The sequence below is a fragment of the Theobroma umbraticum genome, unplaced genomic scaffold (assembly GCF_002168275.2).
Source record: "Theobroma umbraticum cultivar Fairchild unplaced genomic scaffold, ASM216827v3 scaffold_4.1, whole genome shotgun sequence".
NCBI lineage: Eukaryota > Viridiplantae > Streptophyta > Magnoliopsida > Malvales > Malvaceae > Theobroma > Theobroma umbraticum.
The window spans coordinates 4,025,576-4,050,108 of NW_018397258.1; the positions used below are offsets into that span (position 1 = coordinate 4,025,576).

General features: G+C 34.7%; 4 protein-coding genes across 9 annotated transcripts; 3 read left to right on the forward strand and 1 right to left on the reverse strand.

Annotated features, from left to right (window-relative positions):
- Nucleotides 1-1,947: 1,947 nt before the first annotated feature.
- On the forward strand, nt 1,948-4,151 carry ROC4 (rotamase CYP 4). The gene is made up of 7 exons (XM_021424577.2): nt 1,948-2,142; nt 2,233-2,427; nt 2,561-2,702; nt 2,814-2,902; nt 3,005-3,059; nt 3,213-3,298; nt 3,792-4,151. Exons 1-7 carry the CDS (start codon nt 2,089-2,091, stop codon nt 3,945-3,947), a joined length of 777 nt encoding a protein of 258 aa, XP_021280252.1. The 5' UTR covers nt 1,948-2,088; the 3' UTR covers nt 3,948-4,151.
- On the reverse strand, nt 4,099-6,522 carry LOC110413665 (Haloacid dehalogenase-like hydrolase (HAD) superfamily protein). 2 transcript variants are annotated; one of them, XM_021424576.2, is made up of 8 exons: nt 6,345-6,522; nt 5,845-5,910; nt 5,643-5,708; nt 5,454-5,551; nt 5,207-5,332; nt 4,828-5,100; nt 4,656-4,721; nt 4,099-4,486 (listed from the first exon to the last, which is right to left on the reverse strand). In XM_021424576.2, exons 2-8 carry the CDS (start codon nt 5,900-5,902, stop codon nt 4,334-4,336), a joined length of 840 nt encoding a protein of 279 aa, XP_021280251.1. In that variant the 5' UTR covers nt 5,903-5,910; nt 6,345-6,522; the 3' UTR covers nt 4,099-4,333. The 2 variants fall into 2 exon arrangements, with proteins under 2 accessions (XP_021280251.1, XP_021280250.1); XM_021424575.2 differs by lacking the exon at nt 6,345-6,522 and adding an exon at nt 6,081-6,202.
- A 6,521-nt stretch (nt 6,523-13,043) lies between these two features.
- ABC1 (ABC transporter 1) lies at nt 13,044-17,777 on the forward strand. 2 transcript variants are annotated; one of them, XM_021424352.2, is made up of 8 exons: nt 13,044-13,814; nt 13,923-14,148; nt 14,375-14,527; nt 15,181-15,339; nt 15,719-15,878; nt 16,106-16,242; nt 16,622-16,738; nt 17,074-17,777. In XM_021424352.2, exons 1-8 carry the CDS (start codon nt 13,285-13,287, stop codon nt 17,464-17,466), a joined length of 1,875 nt encoding a protein of 624 aa, XP_021280027.1. In that variant the 5' UTR covers nt 13,044-13,284; the 3' UTR covers nt 17,467-17,777. The 2 variants fall into 2 exon arrangements, with proteins under 2 accessions (XP_021280027.1, XP_021280028.1); XM_021424353.2 differs by having other exon boundaries at nt 13,052-13,814; nt 16,133-16,242; nt 17,074-17,776.
- A 781-nt stretch (nt 17,778-18,558) lies between these two features.
- On the forward strand, nt 18,559-24,415 carry LOC110413325 (pectin acetylesterase 6-like). Of its 4 annotated transcripts, none has more exons than XM_021424090.2 (13): nt 18,559-19,274; nt 19,378-19,460; nt 19,653-19,782; nt 19,882-19,955; nt 20,352-20,438; nt 20,509-20,633; nt 20,731-20,791; nt 21,070-21,123; nt 21,208-21,285; nt 21,746-21,851; nt 21,959-22,104; nt 22,393-22,496; nt 23,420-23,943. In XM_021424090.2, exons 1-13 carry the CDS (start codon nt 19,076-19,078, stop codon nt 23,547-23,549), a joined length of 1,377 nt encoding a protein of 458 aa, XP_021279765.1. In that variant the 5' UTR covers nt 18,559-19,075; the 3' UTR covers nt 23,550-23,943. The 4 variants fall into 4 exon arrangements, with proteins under 4 accessions (XP_021279765.1, XP_021279768.1, XP_021279769.1 ...); XM_021424093.2 differs by lacking the exon at nt 23,420-23,943 and adding an exon at nt 23,202-23,338 and having other exon boundaries at nt 18,564-19,274; XM_021424094.2 differs by lacking the exon at nt 23,420-23,943 and adding an exon at nt 23,991-24,415 and having other exon boundaries at nt 18,567-19,274.
- The last annotated feature ends 118 nt before the right edge of the window (nt 24,416-24,533 follow it).

The following is a 24,533-nucleotide window of genomic DNA, read 5'->3' on the forward strand; positions in this document are numbered from 1 at the left end:
AAAAACAAAACATCTCTCCAAAGACTTTGGTTCATCCCAAAAACTTTAGTAGACTGAGCAATAGCATGAGCAACCATATTGGTATCCTTTTTACAATGACGTAGTGAAGAGGAGTTGAGTTTAAGTAATAGTGAACAGCAATTCTCCACAATGGCCCCAATACCAGTATTAAAGATTATGTTTTTTATCCACACTACCACCTGCATGCAATTTATTTCGACTTCAGACAATAGCAGACCTTCTTGTTCACATGTCAGCAAAGCCCAATGTAATGCTTTCAATTCAGCTAGAGCAACGTTTGTGGTTGACTGCATCTTCACTTTACCGACAATTATCAATTCTCCATTTGAATCTCGAACAACAAACCTACACTTGCAAAGGTTTCTCCATTCTGGTTAAAAATAGCAGCATCACAATTCAGTTTGGTAACCAATGGTATCCTCCATCGAGAATCCTCTACTACAAGTGATATGTGTTGCTGCCTTTCTGCTACAGACACACTATTGTATTGATTATACATATCCATCCCTTTTTGAAGTGTTTGGATCGGACTCAAACTCTCATTCTTAAAGACAGCTAAATTACGTCCCTTCCAAATAGTCCACATAACACAACACATCTCCTCCATATTGGTTTTATCTAATCTGTGCAGCAACATAAGAAGCCAGTCTTTGGGAGATGAGTAATAATGAGCAATAACCCGGAAACCCCACTTTGAAATCAACCACATTGTCTTTGCAAAAAAGCAATCACATAGAACATGAAGATTTGTTTCCAAAGTGTAATTACACAATGGACAACAAGAATTAATCTCAACATTTCTCCTAATTAAAGCAAAACATGTTGGAGGGCATCCATGGAAGACCCTCTATACAAATAGTTGGATTTTTTTGGGGATGTGGGGATGTCAAGGCTCCAGAATTTCTTCCAATCGTTGACTAGACACCCAAATGAACTGGTACAATATCCTCCACCATCTAATGATATGCTTAACAATTGATATCCCAGCTTTACTGTACACTCACCATGTTTACTAGTTGGCCAAAGCAACCTGTCTCTTGGATGCTAAAACTTAATGGTAACGCCAGAATGAGTGAGTTCTCATAAGGCGGAAAACAAGCTCATACGTACCTTTTCAGTTTCCCAGACCATTTGCTCATGTAAAATAAGCTCACTAACCTTGGTAGATCTTATTCTTGTCCATCACATACTAAAACTGGTAAACACACAAAAACACAAAAGCAGAAGGAAAAATTGAGACAAAAGATTGGGAGGTTTTTTTAGTTTAATTTTTAATTGAGAAAAAAATGAGATTGAATTTTTTTGTAGTTTTCACTCTTTTTAATTTTTTTGTTATTATTTGTTTAATATTTAAGTTTTTTACTGATTACATTTACAATTTTTATGTTTTTTTTTTAATTTTTTATTACGATGTAGGAAATAACAAAAAAAATACTAACAATGCATTATATAGATTGTTAGTAATAGTATTGCTTACTCATGATAGCATTGTAAATGATCCAACAAGTTCAAATTTGATAAACAAGTTCATTTTGAATAAATTTGATGCGTTATTACAATATTTTTTAATTTTTAAAAATTTATGTTTACACATTAAAATGTAATTTATAAATAATATTTTGATTCATATTTTATTTTTAGATAATTATCTTTATTAATGTAAATTAATTTCATATTTTATTCATATGTTAAAAAAAATTTATTCCCCAACGTGTAGCATAATCAGCGGAACTTGTGGTACATAAATACAAGGCCTTGTATCCCTTATATTGTGGCCTTTAATTTTTTTGTAAGAGATCATGAGCCCAACCCAAAACAAAGAAATATAAAAATGGGTGTGGGCCGTGCGGCGGATATTTTGAGAATCGCGCCGGTGAAAACGATGTGCAACTCGAGTCGCGCGTTAACCACAATACCAACCCATTCCCAACCACCAGCCTGTATATCTCTCTGTTTCTTCACTCGAGACCGGGGGAGAGAGAGTGAAAGCCTTATCGAAATACACTTTCTTTTCTTACCAGACGCCCCAATAACAGAGGACTCTTTTCACCGATCAACCGCAGAAAAATGGCCTGCGGCTTCTCATTGCAGATGGTCCATAGCCCTCGCCTAACTTTCCAGGTCAGTTTTGCCGGGAAAGTTTTTCCTGCTTCGAAATTTTCTCCCATTGTAGTATTTGACTTGTCCTGCATTTTCCTTTCATTCATTCAGGGTCAAGATATTTCAAACGTGCATAGGCCACTTATCATAAATTCGCAGTCAGGGTGCTCCCAGAGTCAAACTTTGAGCTCGCCTGGAAGAGCCTTAACATCGAAATTAAATTATTCATCATGTTTCCCTGTTACGCAACTTTCTAAATCTCCTTCCTTTAAATACCGGAGAATGGTTTGCAACTCGATGGAAAATGTAAGTACTTTATCATTAGTTTCTGTAAAATGGAAACGTAATGCATCTGGAATGTGCAATTTGAGCTCTGTTGGTTTACATCTGTCCTAGTGTTCACTGTTCTGCGTCTTACGCATTTTTGGATTTAATTTAGGATGTAGCGTTGCAATCAAAAGTGACAACCAAGTGCTTCTTTGATGTTGAAGTTGGAGGTGAACCTGTTGGTAGAATTGTGATGGGCCTTTTTGGGGATGTTGTTCCAAGAACTGTTGAGAACTTCCGTGCCCTGTGCACAGGTAAGCTATGCCTAGACTTCTATATTCACTCTTTCAAACCACTTTTATTCTTATCTTCCCGGTTTTATGCTTATTAGATCAACATATTTTTTGTTGATGTTGTTGTTGCAGGAGAGAAAGGGTATGGTTACAAAGGATGTTCCTTCCATCGAATTATTAAAGATTTCATGATCCAGGGAGGTGATTTTACAAACGGAAATGTAAACTCTCTCTTGCTTTCGTCTCATACTTTCTAAAGATATATACCTTTTAAAAATCCTTCTGATTGCTAAGCAGAAAATTGGTTCATTTTCTGGCTGCAGGGAACTGGAGGACGAAGCATTTATGGGTCCAGGTTTGAAGATGAGAACTTTGACTGTAAGTTGTGCTGTAATAATAAAGAGCGTGCAAAAATTATACACTTTGAATCTCTTTGTTCAAAAATTTTGGAGTTTATATTGGGGCTGTTAGGTTATGGGATATCGTAATGAGTGCTAGCGTGGTACTGATATTTGAGGTTGTTATCTGCAGTGAAGCATGTTGGACCTGGAGTATTAAGCATGGCCAATGCAGGTCCTGATACCAATGGGAGCCAATTCTTCATTTGCACTGTAAAGGTGATCTAGCTGTGGCTGCCTTATTCCTTTTTGTAGATGATGTATCTGGTTGCACTATTCCAATTTGATACCCATTATATTTGTTGGAAGTTGTGCTTTTATGGTCATTTTTGAGAACCAAAAAGGTATAAACGTCTACTAGAACTACCCTTGCTCTGTGATTGGGATTATATCTTATTAGTATAACCTTTGGATTGGATTCTGACTTATGTGTGCATTATCTGCTTATAGCTTAATGCTGACTGTGCGCTGCTGATTTGTCTTGCTAATCAATCATGCTGCCCAAATCACTTTTTTTTTTTTTTAATTGAGGGAAGGGGAATTCAAACCTTGCTCTCTAGGTAGGGGATCATGCACCAATCAATGAGTCAAATGCTTGGGAGTCACTTTTTATTCTTGGAGAGCTTAAATATTCATACACACAATTTTGTTAGCTTAAGTTGGTTATTTGGTTCAAACTTTACATGTAATGTTGTATTTTTGTGTTTTACAGACTCCGTGGCTGGACAATCGACATGTTGTTTTTGGACATGTTGTTGATGGAATGGATGTTGTGCGCAAACTAGAATCTCAAGAGACAAGCAGGTCAGACAGCCCTCGGGTGCCCTGCAGAATTGTTAACTGTGGGGAGCTACCACTGGACGGCTGATATGCTGTTCATGTAATAAGCATAAACATCATGTATAAGAATCAGCATTCATTGTAGGAATTTTGGATGATACTCTGTAAGCTCTTGGCAGGGGTTTGCTATTGTGCTTCTCATTTTTTAGGGCAATACAAGCTTGCAGATCCCATGAAAATTCTTCTCTTAATGTGGCATCTTATTTTATTAATTTCAATCTATTTCTCTCCATTGTTTTCATTGCCATAAATATAGTTAGGTATATGAATCATAAAGATACATATCTTACATTCTAAGTACGTGTGGATATTACTGAGCTTTGGTCATTTATATACTAAGCTTAACATGAATGCTTCCCTTGTACATAATATAACAAGGATAGCCTCCCTTCAAAACCAGGAATTTTCAACTTTCTATGCAAGGACGACAGTTTCAACTGCAGCAGATTGGATAACTTGCTCCATCTGCTCCTCTTCACCTTCGCATATCTCAGGTATTGCTTCTTTGATATTGTGGATGCTACTCAAGGCATAGTCTGCACCAGGCACCACTACCGAGCTCCCCACCTGCCATCAGTATGTTCCAATGTTAGCTAAAACTGAACGTTGAGTGTTAATGGTAGCAAATAGAACCAATGCTTTATGCTTTTGCTTGTTTATGTTTAGCCACTCAGGATATTGTTTGGGCAGGTTTTTAGATGCTGTGAATGCCATACAGAAACAAAAGGGAGCTTACTATAACTGTGTGAAGCCCTGCTGCTTTTCCACTGGCGACGTTTCGAGCACTATCATCAAAGAAAATCTGAAAAAATGAAAAAAAAAGATGGGGAATCCATGAATCATTTACATAGTTTTAAAAGCGGCAGAGGCCAAAATTTGTTCAAATTCAAGAAGGATTGAGTCTTTACCGTTTTCTCTGGATTGACACTCGCAATCCGAATGGCAGCTTCAAAAGCTTCCAGCGAGGGTTTACAGAGAATTGGTGAATTGGAATTGACACAGCTGGCATCAATTCTGTCAGCTCCTGCAAGAACTTGATTATCATCCAGCGCATCCATGAAATCAGCTGGTTCAAGAGGAGGGTTAAGAGTTTCAAAGCATATAATTCCTTCAAAGCAACCTTCCAAGCCCAACCTCTTAAGAACTTGACTTGCATGTGCCTTATCAGCATTCGTGAAGATCTGAAAGCATCACGAAACATCTTAGAACAGCCAAGATACAGTATGTTTTTCAGAGAACTTTATTTCGATCAGCTAGAAGGAATTCAACTTCAGAGTCTTCACTTACTATTTTCCGCTGGGGCATGGAAAGCAGAAGGTTTCTTAACACCGGATCAGGCCTTAGTGTTTCGTATGGCAATCTTCCATGAACATACGCGTGAAACTCGTCGTTGTCAAATTCATAACCAAGAGCCTGAAAGTGGGCATTTGTAACTCAAATTTTCAGATGCATATTTTTGTCAGAAACGGGCACCCAATAAAAAAAAAAACCTAACAGGAGCAGGGAATTTAGGACAAGATAAACTCTCATTCACCTTTAAACCAGCCATTGTTGTTCCATATTCCCTGTATAATTCCAAGCACATTCTTGGTACTTCACTTTCTTCAATATTCAGGTATCGCAGCATAAATTCTACAATTAAAACAAGTCGAATTGCTTATAACATGATTATAGCCCAAAGAAATAACTCTGAAGTAATCACGTTTGCTTTTTAGGGTCATACCTTCTATGTTCTTGCGGCAAGCCAAGTTGACACCTGTGCTTAAGGGGTACAGAGTATCATCCATGTCTGTAAATCATAATTGAAACCCCATAAATCAGAAATAGTTCTGGATGCCTTAAAACAGGGGAGGGTTGAGCAAAAGCAGCTAGATATATCACATGATTCTGTTCTTAATGGAGAGATTAATCGTGCAATAACATACCAAAGAGCAAGCATTCATATTTAGTTCCAGTGGCCCTCCCAACAGCGTCCATCTTCATGAATGTACCTGTAAAAAAGTTTCATCACATACTGCCAGGATAATCTTAACCCTGCAATTATAAGCACTTTAGCATTAAAGTCCTATTTGGTTTCCAAATTTTTAACAGATTAAAACATGGGGAGATTGTCTTCAAGAACATAAAGTGATGAAATGAGATTAAAGAATCTGAGAGAGACCTAATGAACCCATCAAGAAGAGCTACGGACGAGCAAAGGCTAAGAGCTTAGAGCTTAATAACGTATAGACGAGACAACCTTTTTCTTGGTTTTCAACATGACAGCATATTCAACAAATTCCACTTAAATTCGTGATGAAAGCAAGGCAACCACATCAATATTAACCACATAATCCGAGAGAGAACAGTCTTAAACACTGTATGCAAGAAAACAAATCTACAAGAAAACATTAAAAAAATCATAGCGCCATCGTTAAACAAATACCTAAACCAGTAGAATGAAAATAAAACAGCTCCGATGCACGATCCGAGTAGTGGCTGATGGGGCCTATTTATACGAACTCAAGGAAGGATGACCCAATCCCAGTTGAATGATGTGTTGACGTGTTGAAGAGGAGATGAAATGGCTGAGGTGGTGACCTTATTTTTCTTTGTTTTAATATGACTATGAATTACGTACCAACTAAAAGAAAAATGTATGATTCGGAATTGTTAAAGTCGTCCTGCCTTCTGTTACCCGTCGTTTTCTAGTGATTGTACTGTAAGCTGCTTTAAGAAGAACTCTCGTCACCCCAACATTTTTGTACCAAGAATATTGATGTTGGTCCCCAAATAAAAAGAAAACCATGTGTTCCGATGCACGATGGCCACCACTTATCTTTGTAAACGTCAATTAACAAAAAATATAAGAAAAAATTATGATAAATGGTAACATTCTTTTTTTTAGCTATAAAAGATAATGTATTTTAAAAAATACGTCTATTTTTAATTTTACCTATATTTAGTTAAGATAAAAGATTTTTATATAAAATTACCTTTAATAAAAAATTTTCATATTGAAAAAAAAATTTTTTTTAGAAACAAATTTCTCTCTCTTACTACCCAACTCCTTCTAATTTTATCACCATAGTTATCTTTCTTTATCTATTTCTTGTCATATCATCATCAATTTACAGATAAAAAACAAAGATGACATCAATATAAGTTTTTGAATTTATTAATTTACATTTACAGAACTTTTACATTGATGGGTTGAAATTATATAAGTAAAATCTATAAATTAGAATACTATTTAAAGTTGTTACATGCCATGCCTACATGTAACAACTCTAATACACTTGACATGTAATAAATCTATTGAATATGACATGGTTTAAACATGGTATGTAACTTGATTTTTACCTTTGCATTTCACTAAGATAAAAAACTATTAGAGTTAAATACTTTAAACATGGTATGTAATAATTTTTTTTTGAACATAGCGCGTAACGATTTTTTTTCAATATGACATGTAATATGGTTTCTATATTTGTATTTCACTAGGATAAAAACTGTGGAAGTTAAATACTTTAAACATGGTGTGTAATAATTTTTTTTTTTCAACATAGCATATAACTTGGTCTCTATCTTTGTATTTCACTATAGCATAAATTTTTAGAATTAAGTATATTAAACATGATGTATAATAACTTTTTTTTAATATGATGTGTAATAATTTTTTTTTCAACTTAACGTGTAACTTGATCTCTATATTTGTACTTCACTACGACATAATTCTTAGCGTTAAACACCTTAAACATGGTGTGTAACAATATTTTTTTTCCAACATGGTGTTTAATAATATTTTTTTGAACATGGTATGTAACAATATTATTTTTTAAGTATGAAGTGTAACTTAGTATCTATTTTTATATTTTACTAAGATATAAACTTTTAAAATTAAACACCTTAAATATGACATGTAACAATATATTTTTTTAGGTTTTTTGGGTTGATCCTTAAGTGTAACTTAGGTTTTTTGTGTGTATGAAAACAAGGTTATGATGATGATCCTTTTTTTTTTTCATCTTTCTTTTTATATATTTTAAATCTTTTATTATTAACTTTTTCACTTTTGTATCATTGTTTTTGAGTAGCATTTATGTTGAATTTTTCTTTCTAAAAAGACAATATTTTTTTTCTGTATATGCACTTGAATATGAGAAGTTTTTATAAAGATAATTTTATTCAAAAATCTTTTCTCTTGACTAAACATAATTAAAATTTTAAAAAAAGTTATTTTCAAAAATATTAACTTTGAGGGCTAAAAAAAAATCGTCCCACAATGCAATAGGTTGTTGCATGATGTGCATTGCATTTTGGCAAATGAGAATATTGAGGCTATATTTGTTTATCCTGAAAGCAGACTAAGGGATGGTTTCAAGTTGGTCTGGAATCTTGGAATCCAGAATATGGGTGAGGGGCTAGTCAGCTACAATGATGTGGGGTTTTGAAGATGAGTATAATTCCTTTCTAGGGCATATAGAATAAAGCATATCGCAGTAAATATTCAATTAGCAAACTTAATGAGGAAATGACGTATACTGCTCCATCTATTCTTTGGTCCCTACTCAACTTCTCATCCGTTATCTCCACCGATTTCAACCAGCGCAAATGGGGTACTCTTCACGTGGAGCTGAAAGCAATAATTTGCTTGAACTAGAAGATGGGCAAGTGAGTTGAATCCAACTGTTGGCATGAATAAAAGGGGATAAACCGACAAATCAAATGAGCAAATTTTCTCATAACAGTCATCTGTGGAGGAGGCATTGAGGGGAAGTAAAAGTTGCTTAAACATTTTCCTTTCTTATCCTGGGATAGGAGGATTCGAATCTGTTCCTTGAGCAGGGAATACATGCACACAAACATTGTTGGATTCTGCAGTTCCGGCTAGACTTTTTGCCCTTGGGAACTTTGCACCAGCCGCAGGAAAGGAAGAACTGACGGAGATATTTGGATGAAAAAAGGTGAATGCAGTATGACTTGAAACCAAAACCAAGTCTTGCCCATCACACATTTCCTTGCTTTTGACAGCGAGGGAGTGTCAAAACACCGCTGTACTCAAGTATGCTACGGCACTTGATCGGTATAACCAAGCATATACTTATCTTAGTACTAGTTGGAGTGCCTTTATTCAATCAACCCATCTCTGGTCCAAGAGTTGTAATATCTTAGCAGATAAGGGCATAATGCAGGGGTACTAAAAAGGGAAAAAAGAAAGAAAAAAAAAATCAAAGAGAAAAGAGTATATATCATGAATATTAATTTAATGGGTCGTAGCACATTCCTGCATTGTGGTAGAAAGAGATGGGACATGCACCCACCCAATCTTTTGTAAGATTTGAATGTTGATTTTTGCCCTCACATGCTCAGTTTTTCCATATAAAGTTTGAAGAGTTATATGCCATTAATCCTCTGAATGACTACCCCACAAACCGTTTTGGTAATGGTTACTGGGTGACTAAAAAGCAATGCCAAAGCAAGCATATAAACAAAATAAACGATTTGGATTTTGGAGATATGAATCCTTACGCAATTGTAGAGACAAAATAAACAAATTAATGTTCCACTCCCTCATTCTTCCTTTTGTTGTTTTAATTGTTTGAGTCATTTTTGATCGTATCCCACCTGGCTTTGCATGACATGAGAAGGCAATCAATCAATGCTGCCTTCAATAAGGCCAAACCCTAAAAGTAGAAACAATATTGTGCTCAGTTCTCCTCATCAATCAATCTCAACAGCAATTAGCACTTATACAAGTCAAACATAAAACATGGTTGGTAAAAGTAATGTTGTTTCATGCTAAGATGGAAAAAGCTTAAAATTGTTGCTAATATTATAATTCAATGTACCAAATAAATCTCAAGAATTAAATAAAGATAACAATGAATTTAATAAATAAAATTTATATTATTTCAATAATAATAATAACAACTAATGTTATCATTTAAATATTAGTATTATAATTGCATAAAATATTAAATAATCTAGATCTTTCCAAGATTGTTGCATTTGTTAGTTAATTCTTCTAAAGTTGTGCAAGTGAAGTTACAATTAGATCACTGCCAACATGAGCCAGTTTTGCCATGCATTCAAGATTTTGATATTCTTAATTGGTGAAAATTAAAAAATAAAAATAAAATATTCTGTGTGTGTAAATGATTATCAAAATTTTTTTTTGCTTTTCTTTTTTTTTTTTACGATTACATTCGACTAAGCTTTTAACATTAATGAGAGAGCGATGAGTAACCATAAAAGTAGGCTTCTTGAAAAAACTTTGAAGACATTGATGTGCTCCCAAAATTTGTTTAACGAATAACATAGAAGGCAAATAATATCCTACTTTTATTTTCATTTGTTTTTTCACATATAAAATCTATTATATCTCATCTTAAGAGTTGCATAATTTCTCATTTATTTTATTTGTGTAGGACCATGTTCAATTGTAGATTAAACTTACACGTTTGTTGTCAAGGAAGATGAATGCTATGATTGCTTATACTTATTGAAGTTGATGTTTGGTTTATTCTAGAACTTATTTGCTTCTTAATCATGAGTTAATTTGAATTTTAAAAATTGCTTGATTTTATATATTTAATTATTAGTAAATTGTTTATATTAGATGTAAAAAATTTTCTTTTTTTCTCGCATAGAAGAGACTTGCAAAATCGATTATTTAATGGGTTCAAATATTTAACAAGCAATGATTATTTAATTCGGATTTGATTTAATCGGCAGTTTAGATACAAATACCTAAAAAATAACAAATTCTCTATTTGTTGTCAATTTTTAATATTTAATTAGGATGGGGCACGTAGCTACGCTATAGAAAAGATCATAGGAAATAAAGATTATGTTGGAGTGGACTTCAATTTAATACCTTAAAAAGATTTTATAGGAAAAGCTATATTACATTAATCAACTACATGAATATGTGGTTTTTGCTTGTAGAAAAAAAGATAAACTAGTGTTAATTGAATATAGTTATTTGCTTTGATTTCAATCACTAAAAGTTACTGTTAAATATATGATTTTAAAACAATACTTAATCAAAAAATATAATAATCCTCTTAAACATCCAGTAATTTTTTCAATTAAAAATATATTGTTCAAACAAAATGAATAGGATTTGTGATTTGGAGGCTTTCATTTTTGTTAGATAATGTGTATTAACTTTTTAAATGACTCGTACTTATCTAAATGTTAAAGAAATATAAACTGTTACACAATTGTTAGATATGTTTTACTATGATAACAGTTTGCTTTTTCCTTTGCTATATATATTTGTTTCCATTTTTTTGGTTTCTGTTGTTGTGCCATATTGTATTACTAAACTAGATAAATGTATGATTCTTGTTGGTAAAGACAAAAATAAATTGGTATTAATTGAAAGATAGTTATTTACTTTGGTTCAACAACTGAAAACCTATACCCGCATATATAGTTACTAATTTTTAATTGTATTTGTCTTTTATATATAAAATGAATGATTAAATATTAAGAAATGAGAGAGTATATAACCTAAACTATTAGCAGATTAAGATAACAGTTCTAGAATATAAAACAACAGTATAATGTAAAAATCCTACCAATATAAAATAGTTACTAATTTTTAATAGTATTTGTCTTTTATATATAAAATGAATGATTAAAGGTTATCAAATTCAGTTGATTTAATTGTTTATTCAATGATACCTATGTGTTATTTATATTGAGAAATAAGTAGACCTTTTTAATATTTTTATTTTGTTCAATGAATTGGATAGATATTTATTGAAATTTAAACATTCATGCATAAAAAAGATATCTAAATACTATGGATTCAAATTCATGCAGAATAAGAAGATATAGAGAAAAAATAATATTAAATTACAATTGATATATATTAAATGAATTTATCCTTTAGGCATTAAAAGCTAAAAATTATTGTTTTCAAGTATTTTTTACTAAAATAAATAAGAGTAAAAAATGTCAAAAATAATATAGTTTTGATATAAGGTATATAAAAAAAATTAATTCAATTGAGAATGACATGTGTCAACCAATTGATCTAATCAATTATGATTATTTGAGATTTTTTTTAATAAAAAAATTAGGCTATTGGAGACATAAGGCATAACTTATACAAAGTCAAGCTTATGAGGTTTCTCATTAAAATTAATTTTAAAAATAAAAAATAATAAATTGATAGAGCTCAATGAGAAAATCAGTGACGTGGAAAAAATTTGTTATAAATTTCATCTTTTAAGTAAAATTTGATTAATATTTATCGAACAATGAAAAGTCTATCATAATTTTTAACAAAAGTATCAAAATTGATTTCAAAATTTTCAAAGTTTGTATGTTTGACTTATATAAAAATATCTTTCAATTTATCAGTTTGAAGTTTAGTTTTATTTAATGGGTTTTAATAAAAAATTTCATAAACTTAATTAAGGAATTTCACATAATTAGTCTTGCTCCGAGGCTTGTGTGGTTGATTTTTAATTATTTTTATAAACATAAAAATATGACAAAAGCTTTGATTATATGGAAAGAGTGAAATCTCTCCAATAGTTATTAATTTTAATAGTATCTATCTTTTATATATAGAATGTTGGTTAAAGGTTATTAAATTTAGTTGATTTAATTGTTTATGCAATGATGACTATTTTTTTATTTTGTTCAATGAATTGGATGGATATTTATTATATTTTGAACATTTATATATAAAAGAAATGTCTAAATACTATAGATTTAGATTTACATGGAATAAAAAGATATGAACAAAAAATAATATTAAATTTCTATTGATAAATATTCAATGAATCTATTTTTTAAGTATTAAAAATTAAAAATTATTATTTTAAAGTATTTTTATTAAAATAACTAAAATTAAAAAAAAACCTTTCAAATGTCGAAAACAACATAATTTTGCCATAAGATGTAAAAAAAATTAATTAAAAATAACAGATATCAATCAATTGATCGATTAATTATCTTAATTATATATATATATTTTATAAATATCAAAATGCACGTCATCTTCCTGAACTGGTTGGGCTTGGGCTAAGGGCAAGCTCCAGGAGAGTGGATTTAAATGTTGGCGCAAGGGCTCTGGCTTTTTAAGAAAACAAACATGTTTGGGCTCATTGGGTCAGTCCATCCTGAAACGAACAGCGACAAGCCTCCACGTCGCCGACTCTGCTTTCTTCCCAATTTCATGGACACGACAAAACCCACGTACCCTTAAACCTTCACTTTAGGACAGAACATAATTTACATTCAATTCAAACCCCAAGATTTCTTCGACGTACTATAGGTTTTTTTGGGGCTGTAATCAGCAAAGAAGACAGAAGCAGAAATATTTTTGGAGAAATTACAAGATGTTTTGAATTAAACGCGCCATGAGTTCTTTGAATCAGCTGGGGAGGCTGGTGAACGGCCTCTCTTTAATCGCCAAAGAGATCGTCAAACGCTCCCAAACGATCGAGAACGCCAAAAAAAGGGATCTCGAAACCCTAATCTTTTCCTCTCTCAAAAACGCTGTAGTCTCGGCTACAGACCTAACGGGCCTTACCAAGGGTAAGGTCCGCGAGTTCTCCAGCCCTAGGCCCAAAGAATCCGTCGTCTACTTCAACAGCAATAACGATGGCGTTGCCCAGGACAACGTAAATTCTTTCTCAAACAGCGTCGCACCGGCTAGCCCCACCCTAGATGAACCAATCCATTGCGAAAAAGTCGTCAGCAGTAATGATAAAACGATTCTTGAAGAGAAGGTTGGTAATGATGGATTAGAGAGAGAATGTGAGTCCAATTTGGATGATAAGCACGATGTTGACAGCGGTGAAGTGGCGGCAGAGGCGCCAGTAGCTGTGAAGAGACGGAGGCCGAGGGAAAGGAAAGTTCCTGCCACTCCATTTTCTAGAGCATTTGGGTAAATTTTGTTTTTGTATTCTTTTAATGTTTTAGTTATATTGCTATTGCAAAATTTTTCTTTTTTCTGCTATATTTTGCTAACTTGTGCTTTTTATAACATCAAAAGCTTTGCTGCTTTAGGAGCCGGTCTTGCTTGGGGAACAGTTCAGGAATCTGCCAAGAGGCTTGTCTATGGTTCACCAAACTCAAACGACAAGCAATCTGCTATTTCACCATTCTTGTCTGAACAAAATGCAGAAAGGTTGGCCCTTGCGCTTTGTAGGATGCGTGGCGCGGCTTTAAAAATTGGTCAGATGTTAAGCATACAGGATGAATCCCTTGTTCCTGCTCCGGTATGATAATTTTCTGTTATATGTGTTAGAACGCTGTCGTATGAATGTAATTTGATAGTGGGATGTTTGGCTCAAGAGAAGAGATATATTTGTAGTTCTTTTGAAGGAGTCAGTTAAGAGGATGTTAGGCAGAGGGTTGTGCTTTATATCTTTTCCTTGAATCAACTTGGCCATAAAACTTGGCATAATGGATAATCCTATTTTTGAATTCTTTCATTTTCTGTAGATCTTAACTGCTCTGGATATTGTCCGTCATGGGGCAGATGTGATGCCAAGGAGCCAGCTCAATCAAGTTTTGGATGCTGAACTAGGCCGTGATTGGTCTTCAAAGTTGACTAGCTTTGATTATGAACCCTTGGCTTCTGCAAGTATAGGCCAGGTAAACCAAAATAGTTGCATGTCGTTTTCATCGTCACACTGACTAGGATGTTCCCTTATATGTTAAGTCTTTGTAACCATTTAGGGTAGCATATTTCTCTGTCTATGTTTTACTTCTTTTATTGATCATGCTACCAGGAGTCTTTGTGTGCAAACTTTTGATCAAGATGTGAACATATTAATATCAATTAGTCATTATTTTTCTTTCTAGAATTGATGTTATATGGTTGAAATGGATGACTTGGTGAAGCTCAGGATTTGGTCTTCTTTTCGACCTTCATTTTAGTTTACTGGTGTTTTATGTGATCATTTACTGCATTATACATTTTAACTTGTCTCTGGCCTAGTTTTTGGTTTTTTTTTAAAGTTAGTTTGATGCTAGTTACATGTAGTTTCCTTTTTGTACATATGAAATGCAGTTCTTAATTTTTGCTTTCCTTATTTATTACTATCAGCATTTCAAATTCTTACCATGCTTGCTTGTTTGTTTACTTTTTCTTTCTTTACCATGAGACTGCTCTGTTTGATCATTTCAGATTGAATATTTTCCCAATGGTTTAATTTGGATGAACCATCTGTTGTCCTGTTCCAATGGCCTTTTATATCATTTTGATGGTTACCCAGCCTGGACTTACAGGTTTTCTATAATTGTAGGTTCACCGAGCTGTCACAAAGGATGGTATGGATGTAGCCATGAAAATTCAGTACCCTGGTGTGGCACATAGCATTGAAAGTGACATTGAGAACGTGAAACTTCTATTAGATTATACAAATCTAATTCCTGAAGGACTTTATCTTGATAGAGCAATGAAGGTATGCTGTTATGCTTGTATGAACTTGCATTATTATTCAATTTCCTAGTATGTATATTGTAATAAGTTAAGTAAGTGGTTGGCCTTCAATGCTAGTGCTATGATGGACACATTTAGATATAGATTTGGCCCTCCCCAGTATATAACTAGAGTATTTTCTCTTATGAATGTTTGATCCTTTTCCTGCACCCTTTTTGCTCAGGGTAGTGGGTTCCAGTGCTTAGTTTACTCATGCCTCAAAAATGGCTGCTCAGTCCTGTATTGGATGCTAGAGAGTGTGAATTAAGTGATTGGAGGATAGTCTGGGGCATTTAACAACTGAAAATTCTGTATTTAAAGGAATATTTGCATGTTTATGTCAGTTACATGAATTCTTGCAGGTGGCTAAAGAAGAATTATCTCGTGAATGCGACTATAATTTGGAGGCATCCAATCAGAAAAGATTCCGTGATCTGCTATCCAGCAGAGAGGGATTTTATGTTCCACTTGTTGTAGATGATATTTCAAGCAAAAGAGTTTTAACAACAGAACTTGTTTCTGGTAATTATGCTGTGTCTCTTGGGTTCCTATTTTGCTTAAATCATTTGTTTTCGATGGTATGGTGCTATATTACTAAGTATTCCAAGGACAATTTTCTTAATTGCTTAAAAGAAAATTGTTTAACTGGAATTTCAGATAGATCAAAGTGCATAAATATGATTCAGTACTCTAAAACTGTTTCCAGTTGACAAGGTTGATAGGATTATCTCATGAACCCCATTTTTCAGTTTGGAAATATTATTTACTTGCTGCAGGAGTTCCAATTGACAAGGTTGCTTTACTAAACCAAGGAACTCGTAATTATGTTGGGAGAAAGTTGCTGCAACTGACCTTAATGGAGCTTTTTGTATTCCGCTTCATGCAGGCATGCTTTCTTTAATTTCTTTTTCCTTTTTCAAGAGGTTATTGTATTGTGTGTTTCTCTATATTTCCTACTTCTCTTTACAAAGTATTTAAATTCGTAAAGGTTATTTATGCTTTGCCATCTAAGGTTTAGACTTACTTTAAAGATTATAAAAGGGTTGGTTTGTATTTTTCTCAAAATTTTTTTCTAAGCATGAGGCAATCTATTCAGGCAGATACTTGAATTTTCCTTTTAGAAAACTTTGTAGATCTATGTTTTTAGCCCTTTCTGTGAGGTTGCTTCTTATTTTCTCTTAAACTTCTGCGTTATTTCATTTTAGAAGTCTTGTTGAAGAAGTGATTTCTTGCTCGTCTTAAACATTGTGTTTGCTCTGTTGCAGACTGACCCTAATTGGAGTAATTTCTTATATGATGAGGCCACCAGAACAATCAATCTCATTGACTTTGGAGCAGCTCGAGATTATCCAAAACGTTTTGTTGATGACTATTTGAGAATGGTCAGTTCCCTTCCAAAGTGCTTGTGGCATTGATTATTTTCTGTATGAATGGAACATTAATTGTTTCATGTTGACATTTAGGCTGAAAACTGGCCATTTATACTTCTCAGACCTTTATGGATCATACTTTTTCTACTGTTACTTTTTTCCTGCATAGACATGTATTTATATAGTTTGATCTCTAACGTGATTTTGCTTTAAGCTTATTAATGCAGCAAGATGTCCAACCTTGTGTAACTATAGTTTGTTGAACACTGTTAAATTTTGGGCATCTTCAGATTTGATTCTTCTACCACATGAACTAAAGGATTCCTTCCTTGTACGTGTTTGACCAGGTTATGGCTTGTGCAAATAATGACAGAGAGGCAGTTATTGAGATGTCAAAGAGGCTTGGGTTCCTCACGGGAAGGGAATCAGAGGTAATGCTGGAGGCTCATGTTCAAGCCGGTTTTGTTGTGGGATTGCCATTCTCAAAGTCTGGTGGCTATGATTTCCGCTCTACTAATATTGCTCAAAGCATTTCAAACCTTGGGGCAACAATGCTGAGGCACAGGCTTACACCACCCCCTGATGAGGCTTACAGTCTTCATCGGAAACTCTCAGGCGCTTTCTTGGCTTGCATTAAGCTTGGGGCTGTTGTGCCGTGCAGGGAACTATTGCTTGAAGTATATGAGCACTATCCTTTTGGTGAAGATGAGGATATCTTATCAAGTGCTGCTGCATCTTGATGGGATTTTCTTCTCCTCTTTCCTTTCTCGAAGTTTTGTTCCAAATTTTGATTAATTCATACATGTGTAATAATAGGGATGCAATTGGCCATGTTTCCATCCCATCATAGTATGAATTTGTAGCATATTCCCATAATTGAAATAGGTTGAGCCAACAATGGAGCTGCAATACAGCCCACATTCTAGATTCATATAATTCTTTGCAGACAATTAAAAGAAGGGTGAAGGAGAAAGAGTTGGGTTATGTCCAGGTTCTGATCCCCTTTGCTTTGTATTTGCTTCCATTGTTTAATGCTCTAGTGCTCTATTGGGCATGTCCCATCTAATATTGAGTAGGCTGGGTTCAACAGAGACGTCTTGACAGCCTGCAGTCCAACATCGACAGACCCAGTTGATTACAGACTGACAACAATAACTTTGTTGGCAGAAGACACAAATTATAAAAGCAGAATACTAAAAGTAAAAGAATAAAGCTACTCTCGCACTTTGCATGTATATGCCCTCGAATTCAAGGAAAGCATAAAAATCGGCAAAAATGTTTGACCTTAACCAAATATAAAGAATATATTTTTGCGACGCTTTAACTGAAAATTCTAAATGAAAACAATTTCTGAATGGTGGTTTACTGTATTTTTTTTCTTTGCAATAAAACCCAATATGATAATGTTAGACAAATAATTCAATTAAAACACTAGATCGCTAGCGCAATTACTGGAAAGCGGGTTATCCGCGAATATAGGGAGCGTGCGTCAAACATCTTCATGATCATCGTACAATACACGAGAATAGTGTCGGTGGTCCTACGGCTCCGGCCCTTACTTTGATACCAAGTACTAAACCAACTCATTGGCCATTTCAAACCAATATACTGTTTTAGTTGTGGTAGTTGTTCTGTTTTGCCTGCCTACCAGCCGCGATTGTACTGTGATTATCTTAGCTCATTAACATTTCCTCACGTTACGAAATTGCCATATTTTCCATTTTTCAAGAATTTCCCAGGGCATCGAAAAGAAAGACTAGTGGTAATTCTTTTATAAAAGGAAAGAGAATTAAATTTGGGTAATACACAGAGGGTTTAAAAAGGTATGGAGTTAACTAGGAGCATTCAAGAGAACAACTGTGGTTAGAGAGGGATGGGGCTAGATAGTGAAAAGAAAAGGTAATGGCAGCGAGTGTTGAGAGGGACGTGGCTTTGGCCTTTTGAGCTGACGGCAAAAAAGAGGTGGAGATTGTCAATTATGGGAATCTGAAACAAGAAAACAAACAAATAAATGGAAAGACACAACGGTCTCTTGCGGCTGACCAATTATGTTCCAGAAATTCTCATCAATGAGCAGTGAATGTGGCTCAGCTGTACAAGGTTGCCTTCCTTTTTTGTTATCCAAAATTGGGATATCAACATGTTAGCTGAAATCTGTAGCCATGATTATAATATCCACCTCCCCAGTAAAAAGTTTGCACTTTGATGGTCATTTTAAGTGACACTCTCTATTGCTAGGCTTTTGAAACTCCATGACTGAAAAGACATTGTTTTTTTTTTCCTTGTAGTAGGTAGAGTTAGCTGTACTCTGTAATAGATAGGATTGAAAAGACAGGAGGAAGAAACATAATGAATCGGGTTTCGATATGGGTTTTGAGTCTGTGTTGTTTAGTTGGAATTGGTTTGAGCCGATCTGAAGATGGGGTTGAAGAATTGAAAGCTAAAGAGAGTTTGCTTTCGTACTTGGAGAAGGATGCAGCGTCCCCTGGGGCCAACTCTCTCATGGTTCCCCTCACTCTCATTCAAGGAGCTGTTTCTAAAGGAGCTGGTAATTTAGATTGTTGTATTTCAGGAGTGCCCTGAAAGCCTGATTTTTCATTCATGTTGAGATATGAAAATTCTCCCTTTTTTTTTGATGCGTTATGTCGCAGTTTGTTTGGATGGGACGCCTCCTGGTTATCATCTGGATCGCGGGTTCGGTTCAGGTTCAAACAGCTGGCTCATTCAATTGGAGGTTTGTTTAGCAGACTTTAACACCACATTTGATAAATGTATTTAGCATTGTATGATCCTAATAAAGATTGATTTGTAATCCTTTTGGCGCTTGGATTCTGAAGTCATATCACTTAGTTCCTATGCCAGGATAGATCTCTTTACTGGTTGCATCTATTTTTTTAACTTTGTCGGCATTGATGTTTGTCTTAAGGGAGGTGGATGGTGTGATAACATTCGAACTTGTGTCTTCCGTAAAACTACACGACGTGGTTCATCAAAATTTATGGAGAAGCAAATAAATTTCACCGGAATATTGAGCAATAAAGCTGAAGAAAATCCTGGTTTGTGGAATTTGTAATCCTATTTTTATACTTTTTGGACCAGTATTTATGCAGCATTTCCTCATAAAAATTTTGAATGGGGCCTCTTGCGTCCTGCAGATTTCTACAACTGGAACAGAGTCAAGCTACGGTACTGCGATGGAGCATCGTTTGCTGGGGAGGGCCAGAATGAGGTTAGCAAGACTACTTTTTAACCCTTTGAAGCATTTTCCTAAACTGTCACTCATGACACGAATAGCCTAGTCAGTGAAATTAGTGGTCAAGTTTGATTTACTTTATGCTTATTTTAGATTCTTCTAGTCTTACAGTTATTTTTCTTGTTTTTCCGTCTTGCTCTTCAATGATTAATAACTGTTAGGGAAGTTAGTTGATGTGATTATTGTAACCCAACTCTAAGTGGGCAAGTGATGATATTCTTTTTGGGGGGTTTAAAATTAACATGTTTGGTTCTTTAAGATTAGACTCTGTTTCAGAACAGATTGCTTTTCTTCTCTAGCATATATTCTATAGCACTTTTTTCTGTCATAATCTGGTGAAGCATTCATGGTATTCAGTGATTTTATTTTCAGGCTAACCGACTTTATTTTAGAGGACAAAGGATCTGGTCAGCTGCTATGGAAGAATTAATGGCCAGGGGAATGCAGAATGCTGAGCAGGTTTTACACCTAGCATGTTCTTTTAGTTTTCAATTTGGTTTTGGGTATCTAATATATGATTGTGTTTCAGGCTCTTCTCTCAGGATGCTCAGCTGGGGGTCTAGCATCCATTCTTCACTGTGATGAATTTAAGGATTTGTTTCCGAAAACCACCAAAGTGAAATGTCTAAGCGATGCGGGAATGTTCCTTGATGCGTAATGAACTATGCTCTGTTCCCTTCTTTGTGGTTATAGTAGGCTCTCTTCAATTCAAAAATATGGTATTGATAAATGGTTTCCATTAATTATGCAGAACTAATGTGGCTGGTGGCCATACATTAAGGGATATGTATGGGAGTGTGGTTACCTTACAGGTACTGCTTATGCTCCTCTTTTAAGTTTCTGAGTCGGTGAAGACTCAATTAACAACTAGTTTTGGGTCTTAACCTTAGAAGGCCAAGTAAGCGTCATTTGTAGTCACTTCAGTGCTTTTGATCTGAGGTTCCTGAGCTATATATTAACCTTTTGTGGCATTAATCTTTTCAACATAGATCTTTTGTGTTCGGGAAAGAAATGCTAGTGCTGTTATGAGTAATCAACACTCATTGTCATGAAATCTTTTCTGATTGCTTTCTGCTCAATTAAATTTTAGGGTGTGCAAAAGAATCTGCCAAACACTTGTACCAGCCAAATGGATCCAACTTCGGTAAACATCTCTGCTTAACTAGATTAGTTTAAGAGAGAAGATCTAACTCATTCAAAGGATCGTAACTCTATCTTTCATTTACAGTGCTTCTTCCCTCAAAACTTGGTTGCAAATATCAGGACTCCTATGTTTCTTCTCAATGCAGCCTATGATGCATGGCAGGTAACCTTCCTCCTTTTGCTGCTTTCTTTCTTTTTCTTCTTGTGTCTGCTAATTCTTGTCATTTTCTCTTTGTCTTTTTTCCTTTAATGAGAATCCATATTTCCACCCAGAAACATATCAGGCAAGATTTCATAATGCTAAAGGTCAAGACCTCCTTTAAACAGCTGTCAACAGAGTGAAACTTCCGGATTGTTTGAATAGGGCATTGTTGGGTCCTGTCCTGCATTGGCTTTTCTAAGACGCCAACTCTCTGAACCTAAACAACCCTATCCTTTCTATGTAAAAAAAAAAAACAAAACAAATCCTATCCCTCTTCTTCCCCCTTTGCCCTCAAGCCAAAGCCCAAAAGTAGACAGTCATTCTTCTGGGTGGAGTTGCCAGTGGATTCACCAATAGCTTTACCAAGATGACCTCTTGATTGGCAAGTAACTTGGATTAATATTGTAATTTCTGTTTTCAGGTCCATGAGAGTTTAATTCCATCATCTGCTGATCCTCATGGCTCCTGGCGTGAGTGCAAAATGGATCATTCCCATTGTAACTCAACACAAATGCAGTTTCTGCAAGGTGATTTCCAATTTTGTTTTCTGCTATGTTTTGGCTTAATTTTATTAACTGGAAAATACAGATGAATTGCCTGTAACTGCTATTTTCTTCTTTCTCACATTGAGCAGACTTCCGGAATCAAATGCTCAACGCCATAAATGTTTTCTCAAAGTCCAATCAAAATGGTTTATTCATAAATTCTTGTTTTGCTCACTGCCAGTCAGAGAAGCAGGATACATGGTATGAGAATGATTCTCCCCGTATTGGAAACAAGGTATGTCCCTGCTGTATTAAGTTGTTAAGTTCCTGCAGCAGCTGCTGATAAATGATAACAGTGTCTATCTTCTGAATTTTCTGGAGAACTATTCCTCATTTAGCACTTTGTGATTTAAGGTGGAAATAACATAAAACTCCATAGTCCCTTAATTCCAAACTTTATGTTGAAATGTTTGCTAAGGCTTAAACACAAAGTAGCAAATAGATTTCTCTGTCTGCCTGAATGGGTCAGAGGTTATATGAGAATATCTTTTGCATTAGTTTGAATTTCGTTATCATTATGCAGGCAGTTGCAGTGTCTGTTGGAGACTGGTTCTTTGATCGAACAGCTGTTAAAGCTATTGACTGTGCATACCCCTGTGATAGTACTTGTCACGATCTTGTCTTCAAGTGAGTGAGAACTTCTCGTTGACCTGTTGGGGCCTGTATGGTTTCCATTTTATTCTTTTCCCCAATTGCCATTTGTGGAAACTGTAACATTCATTTGTTGTGATAATAAAGTGATAGGCTATGGCTTTTTAGGGAATGCAAATCAGAATGATTAGCAACATAATCTTTTCTCTTTGTTTTTTTTAGAAATTTTATTTATAAGCAATATGATCTCTCCATAGACCTTTGATATCTCTGAACTGTAGCGGAGAAGAAAAATATATTAATATGTTTGATATCTTTTTGTTTGAGATTTATGAAGGCCACTCTCATTGAACCTTAACTGTTTGCATTACTGCCAACCGTTACCTTTTTCACACTATTCTGTTTCATACTTTTAAATTTTCACTAGGACCTCAAACTATGCCCAGAATTCCCAAAAAAGTTTACCAAAAGTGGGACATCAAAGCTAATCCTAGTAATTGTTGTTCTCTTATTGTGGCATTTTTTAGTCAGAATCATAAATTTGTTAAGATAAAAACATTTGCAACTAAATTAAGGTGGCAGGGATACAGAATATAATTTTTATTTCCACATTGATGTTAGTTATTCTATTTGAATTTCTATATGCAGATGAGTGAAAATGTTACAAAATGAACCTTGTTAATCCATTGTCACTTCTATATCTCTAGTATATATTTTTATACTTCCTTATGAATAATCTAGGATGCAGTTAGCGATGAGGCCTTGGTCTAATGGCAAAAGGATCCAATGATGTCCTAAGAGGTCTTAGTTCAAATCCTCCCACCCCCATGTGTTTGAGTGGATTGTAATTTATATTGTGTCTTTCTAGTTTCTTGGCTTTCAGTATACCTAATGCACCCTTTCTGGATTTCCTCTCTCCACGTCTACGGTGGGACTGAAATTAATATCTTCCTCTGCAGTGACGTTACATCGACCATAACGATCTCTCAGTCCACAAGGTTGACATTTACTCTCCTAAATCTGCTTAGTGCCCTCTTGATCACCTTAACATGTTCCAAATGCACCATGGAGTTTCAGTTTGGCCAGTGACTAATAACTATAACTTTAAAGTCCACATCCTAGCAGATATGATGGATCTTTAGATTGCTACCATTTCAAATCATTCATTCATAGCGCTTCTTTAATAGCCACTGCATTTCTTTTCTAGTATTCTGTGGTTGCGATAGTTTATGCCTGGGAATGGTTAACCTGTACCCAATCATATGTGTATTAGTCATTTCAAGAAAGTGAAGAAAATGAACACTGAGAAGGATGTTTCTTGGCTTCTGCAACTAAAGGGTTGATCTCTTTGTATGCTATATTTTGGTGTATCATGAAATTTTGTGTTCGCGTCTATTCTAGATTGTCATTTCAAGTGCTTTCTCACTTTATGTTGAATTGTAGGATGTGCAAGTGTGTAAAACAAGTAGTGGCAGGATGTTTAAACTACTTACCTGATTAGCTTACTATTGTATGAGATTGCCTAAACAGGTTAGGCTTGGTATGGGGCTGTCATCACTGAGATCTCGTGGAAATTTCTTAGGGATTGATTTTGTCTGAATAGAGAGAGCATCCCTGATTTTCTAAACCGATATTACTGGTGGAGGTAACAGGCTGCTACATTCTGATATTTGAGCTGTTAGATTTTAGGGTTCATACTCTCTCCTTACCTTGCATGGTGGTACTTTTCCAGTGAGTTTGATTGTCAACTCTGTTTTGACATACAACCTCTGATCAGATTTCATGATTATTTTTAACTGTGGAAGAAGAGTTCTTAACATTTGCAGGAGACTATGTAGTTGAAATTATTTTCAGCAGTATTTTAGTCCTGTCCACTGTATAGCGAGTGCACTTAGTTCTTTGTACTTGAGGTGCTGCCTTCATTATTGAAAGCCTGATTATTTTTCTTTCTCCTAATAATGAACACATGACCAAAGCCTTGCTTTATTGCTCTGTGGTATATAAACAATTAAGGAAATCATCATTTTGGCGATTTGTAAATTCCCCTTACATTGGAACCAATCCCAGGTTTCC

Coding starts and splice junctions, on each gene's coding strand:
- LOC110413325 (XM_021424090.2), top strand. CDS start 19,076: ATGAATCGGGTTTCGATATGGGTTTTGAGTCTGTGTTGTTTAGTTGGA. Junction 20,634..20,730: donor GCGGGAATGTTCCTTGATGC/GTAATGAACTAT, acceptor TTAATTATGCAG/AACTAATGTGGCTGGTGGCC. Junction 22,497..23,419: donor TGTCACGATCTTGTCTTCAA/GTGAGTGAGAAC, acceptor CTTCCTCTGCAG/TGACGTTACATCGACCATAA.
- ROC4 (XM_021424577.2), top strand. CDS start 2,089: ATGGCCTGCGGCTTCTCATTGCAGATGGTCCATAGCCCTCGCCTAACT. Junction 2,143..2,232: donor GCCCTCGCCTAACTTTCCAG/GTCAGTTTTGCC, acceptor TCATTCATTCAG/GGTCAAGATATTTCAAACGT. Junction 3,299..3,791: donor TCTTCATTTGCACTGTAAAG/GTGATCTAGCTG, acceptor TGTGTTTTACAG/ACTCCGTGGCTGGACAATCG.
- LOC110413665 (XM_021424575.2), bottom strand. Junction 5,709..5,844: donor ATATGAATGCTTGCTCTTTG/GTATGTTATTGC, acceptor TATGATTTACAG/ACATGGATGATACTCTGTAC. Junction 4,487..4,655: donor CAGGGCTTCACACAGTTATA/GTAAGCTCCCTT, acceptor TACTGATGGCAG/GTGGGGAGCTCGGTAGTGGT.
- ABC1 (XM_021424352.2), top strand. CDS start 13,285: ATGAGTTCTTTGAATCAGCTGGGGAGGCTGGTGAACGGCCTCTCTTTA. Junction 13,815..13,922: donor CCATTTTCTAGAGCATTTGG/GTAAATTTTGTT, acceptor TAACATCAAAAG/CTTTGCTGCTTTAGGAGCCG. Junction 15,879..16,105: donor AACAACAGAACTTGTTTCTG/GTAATTATGCTG, acceptor CCCATTTTTCAG/TTTGGAAATATTATTTACTT.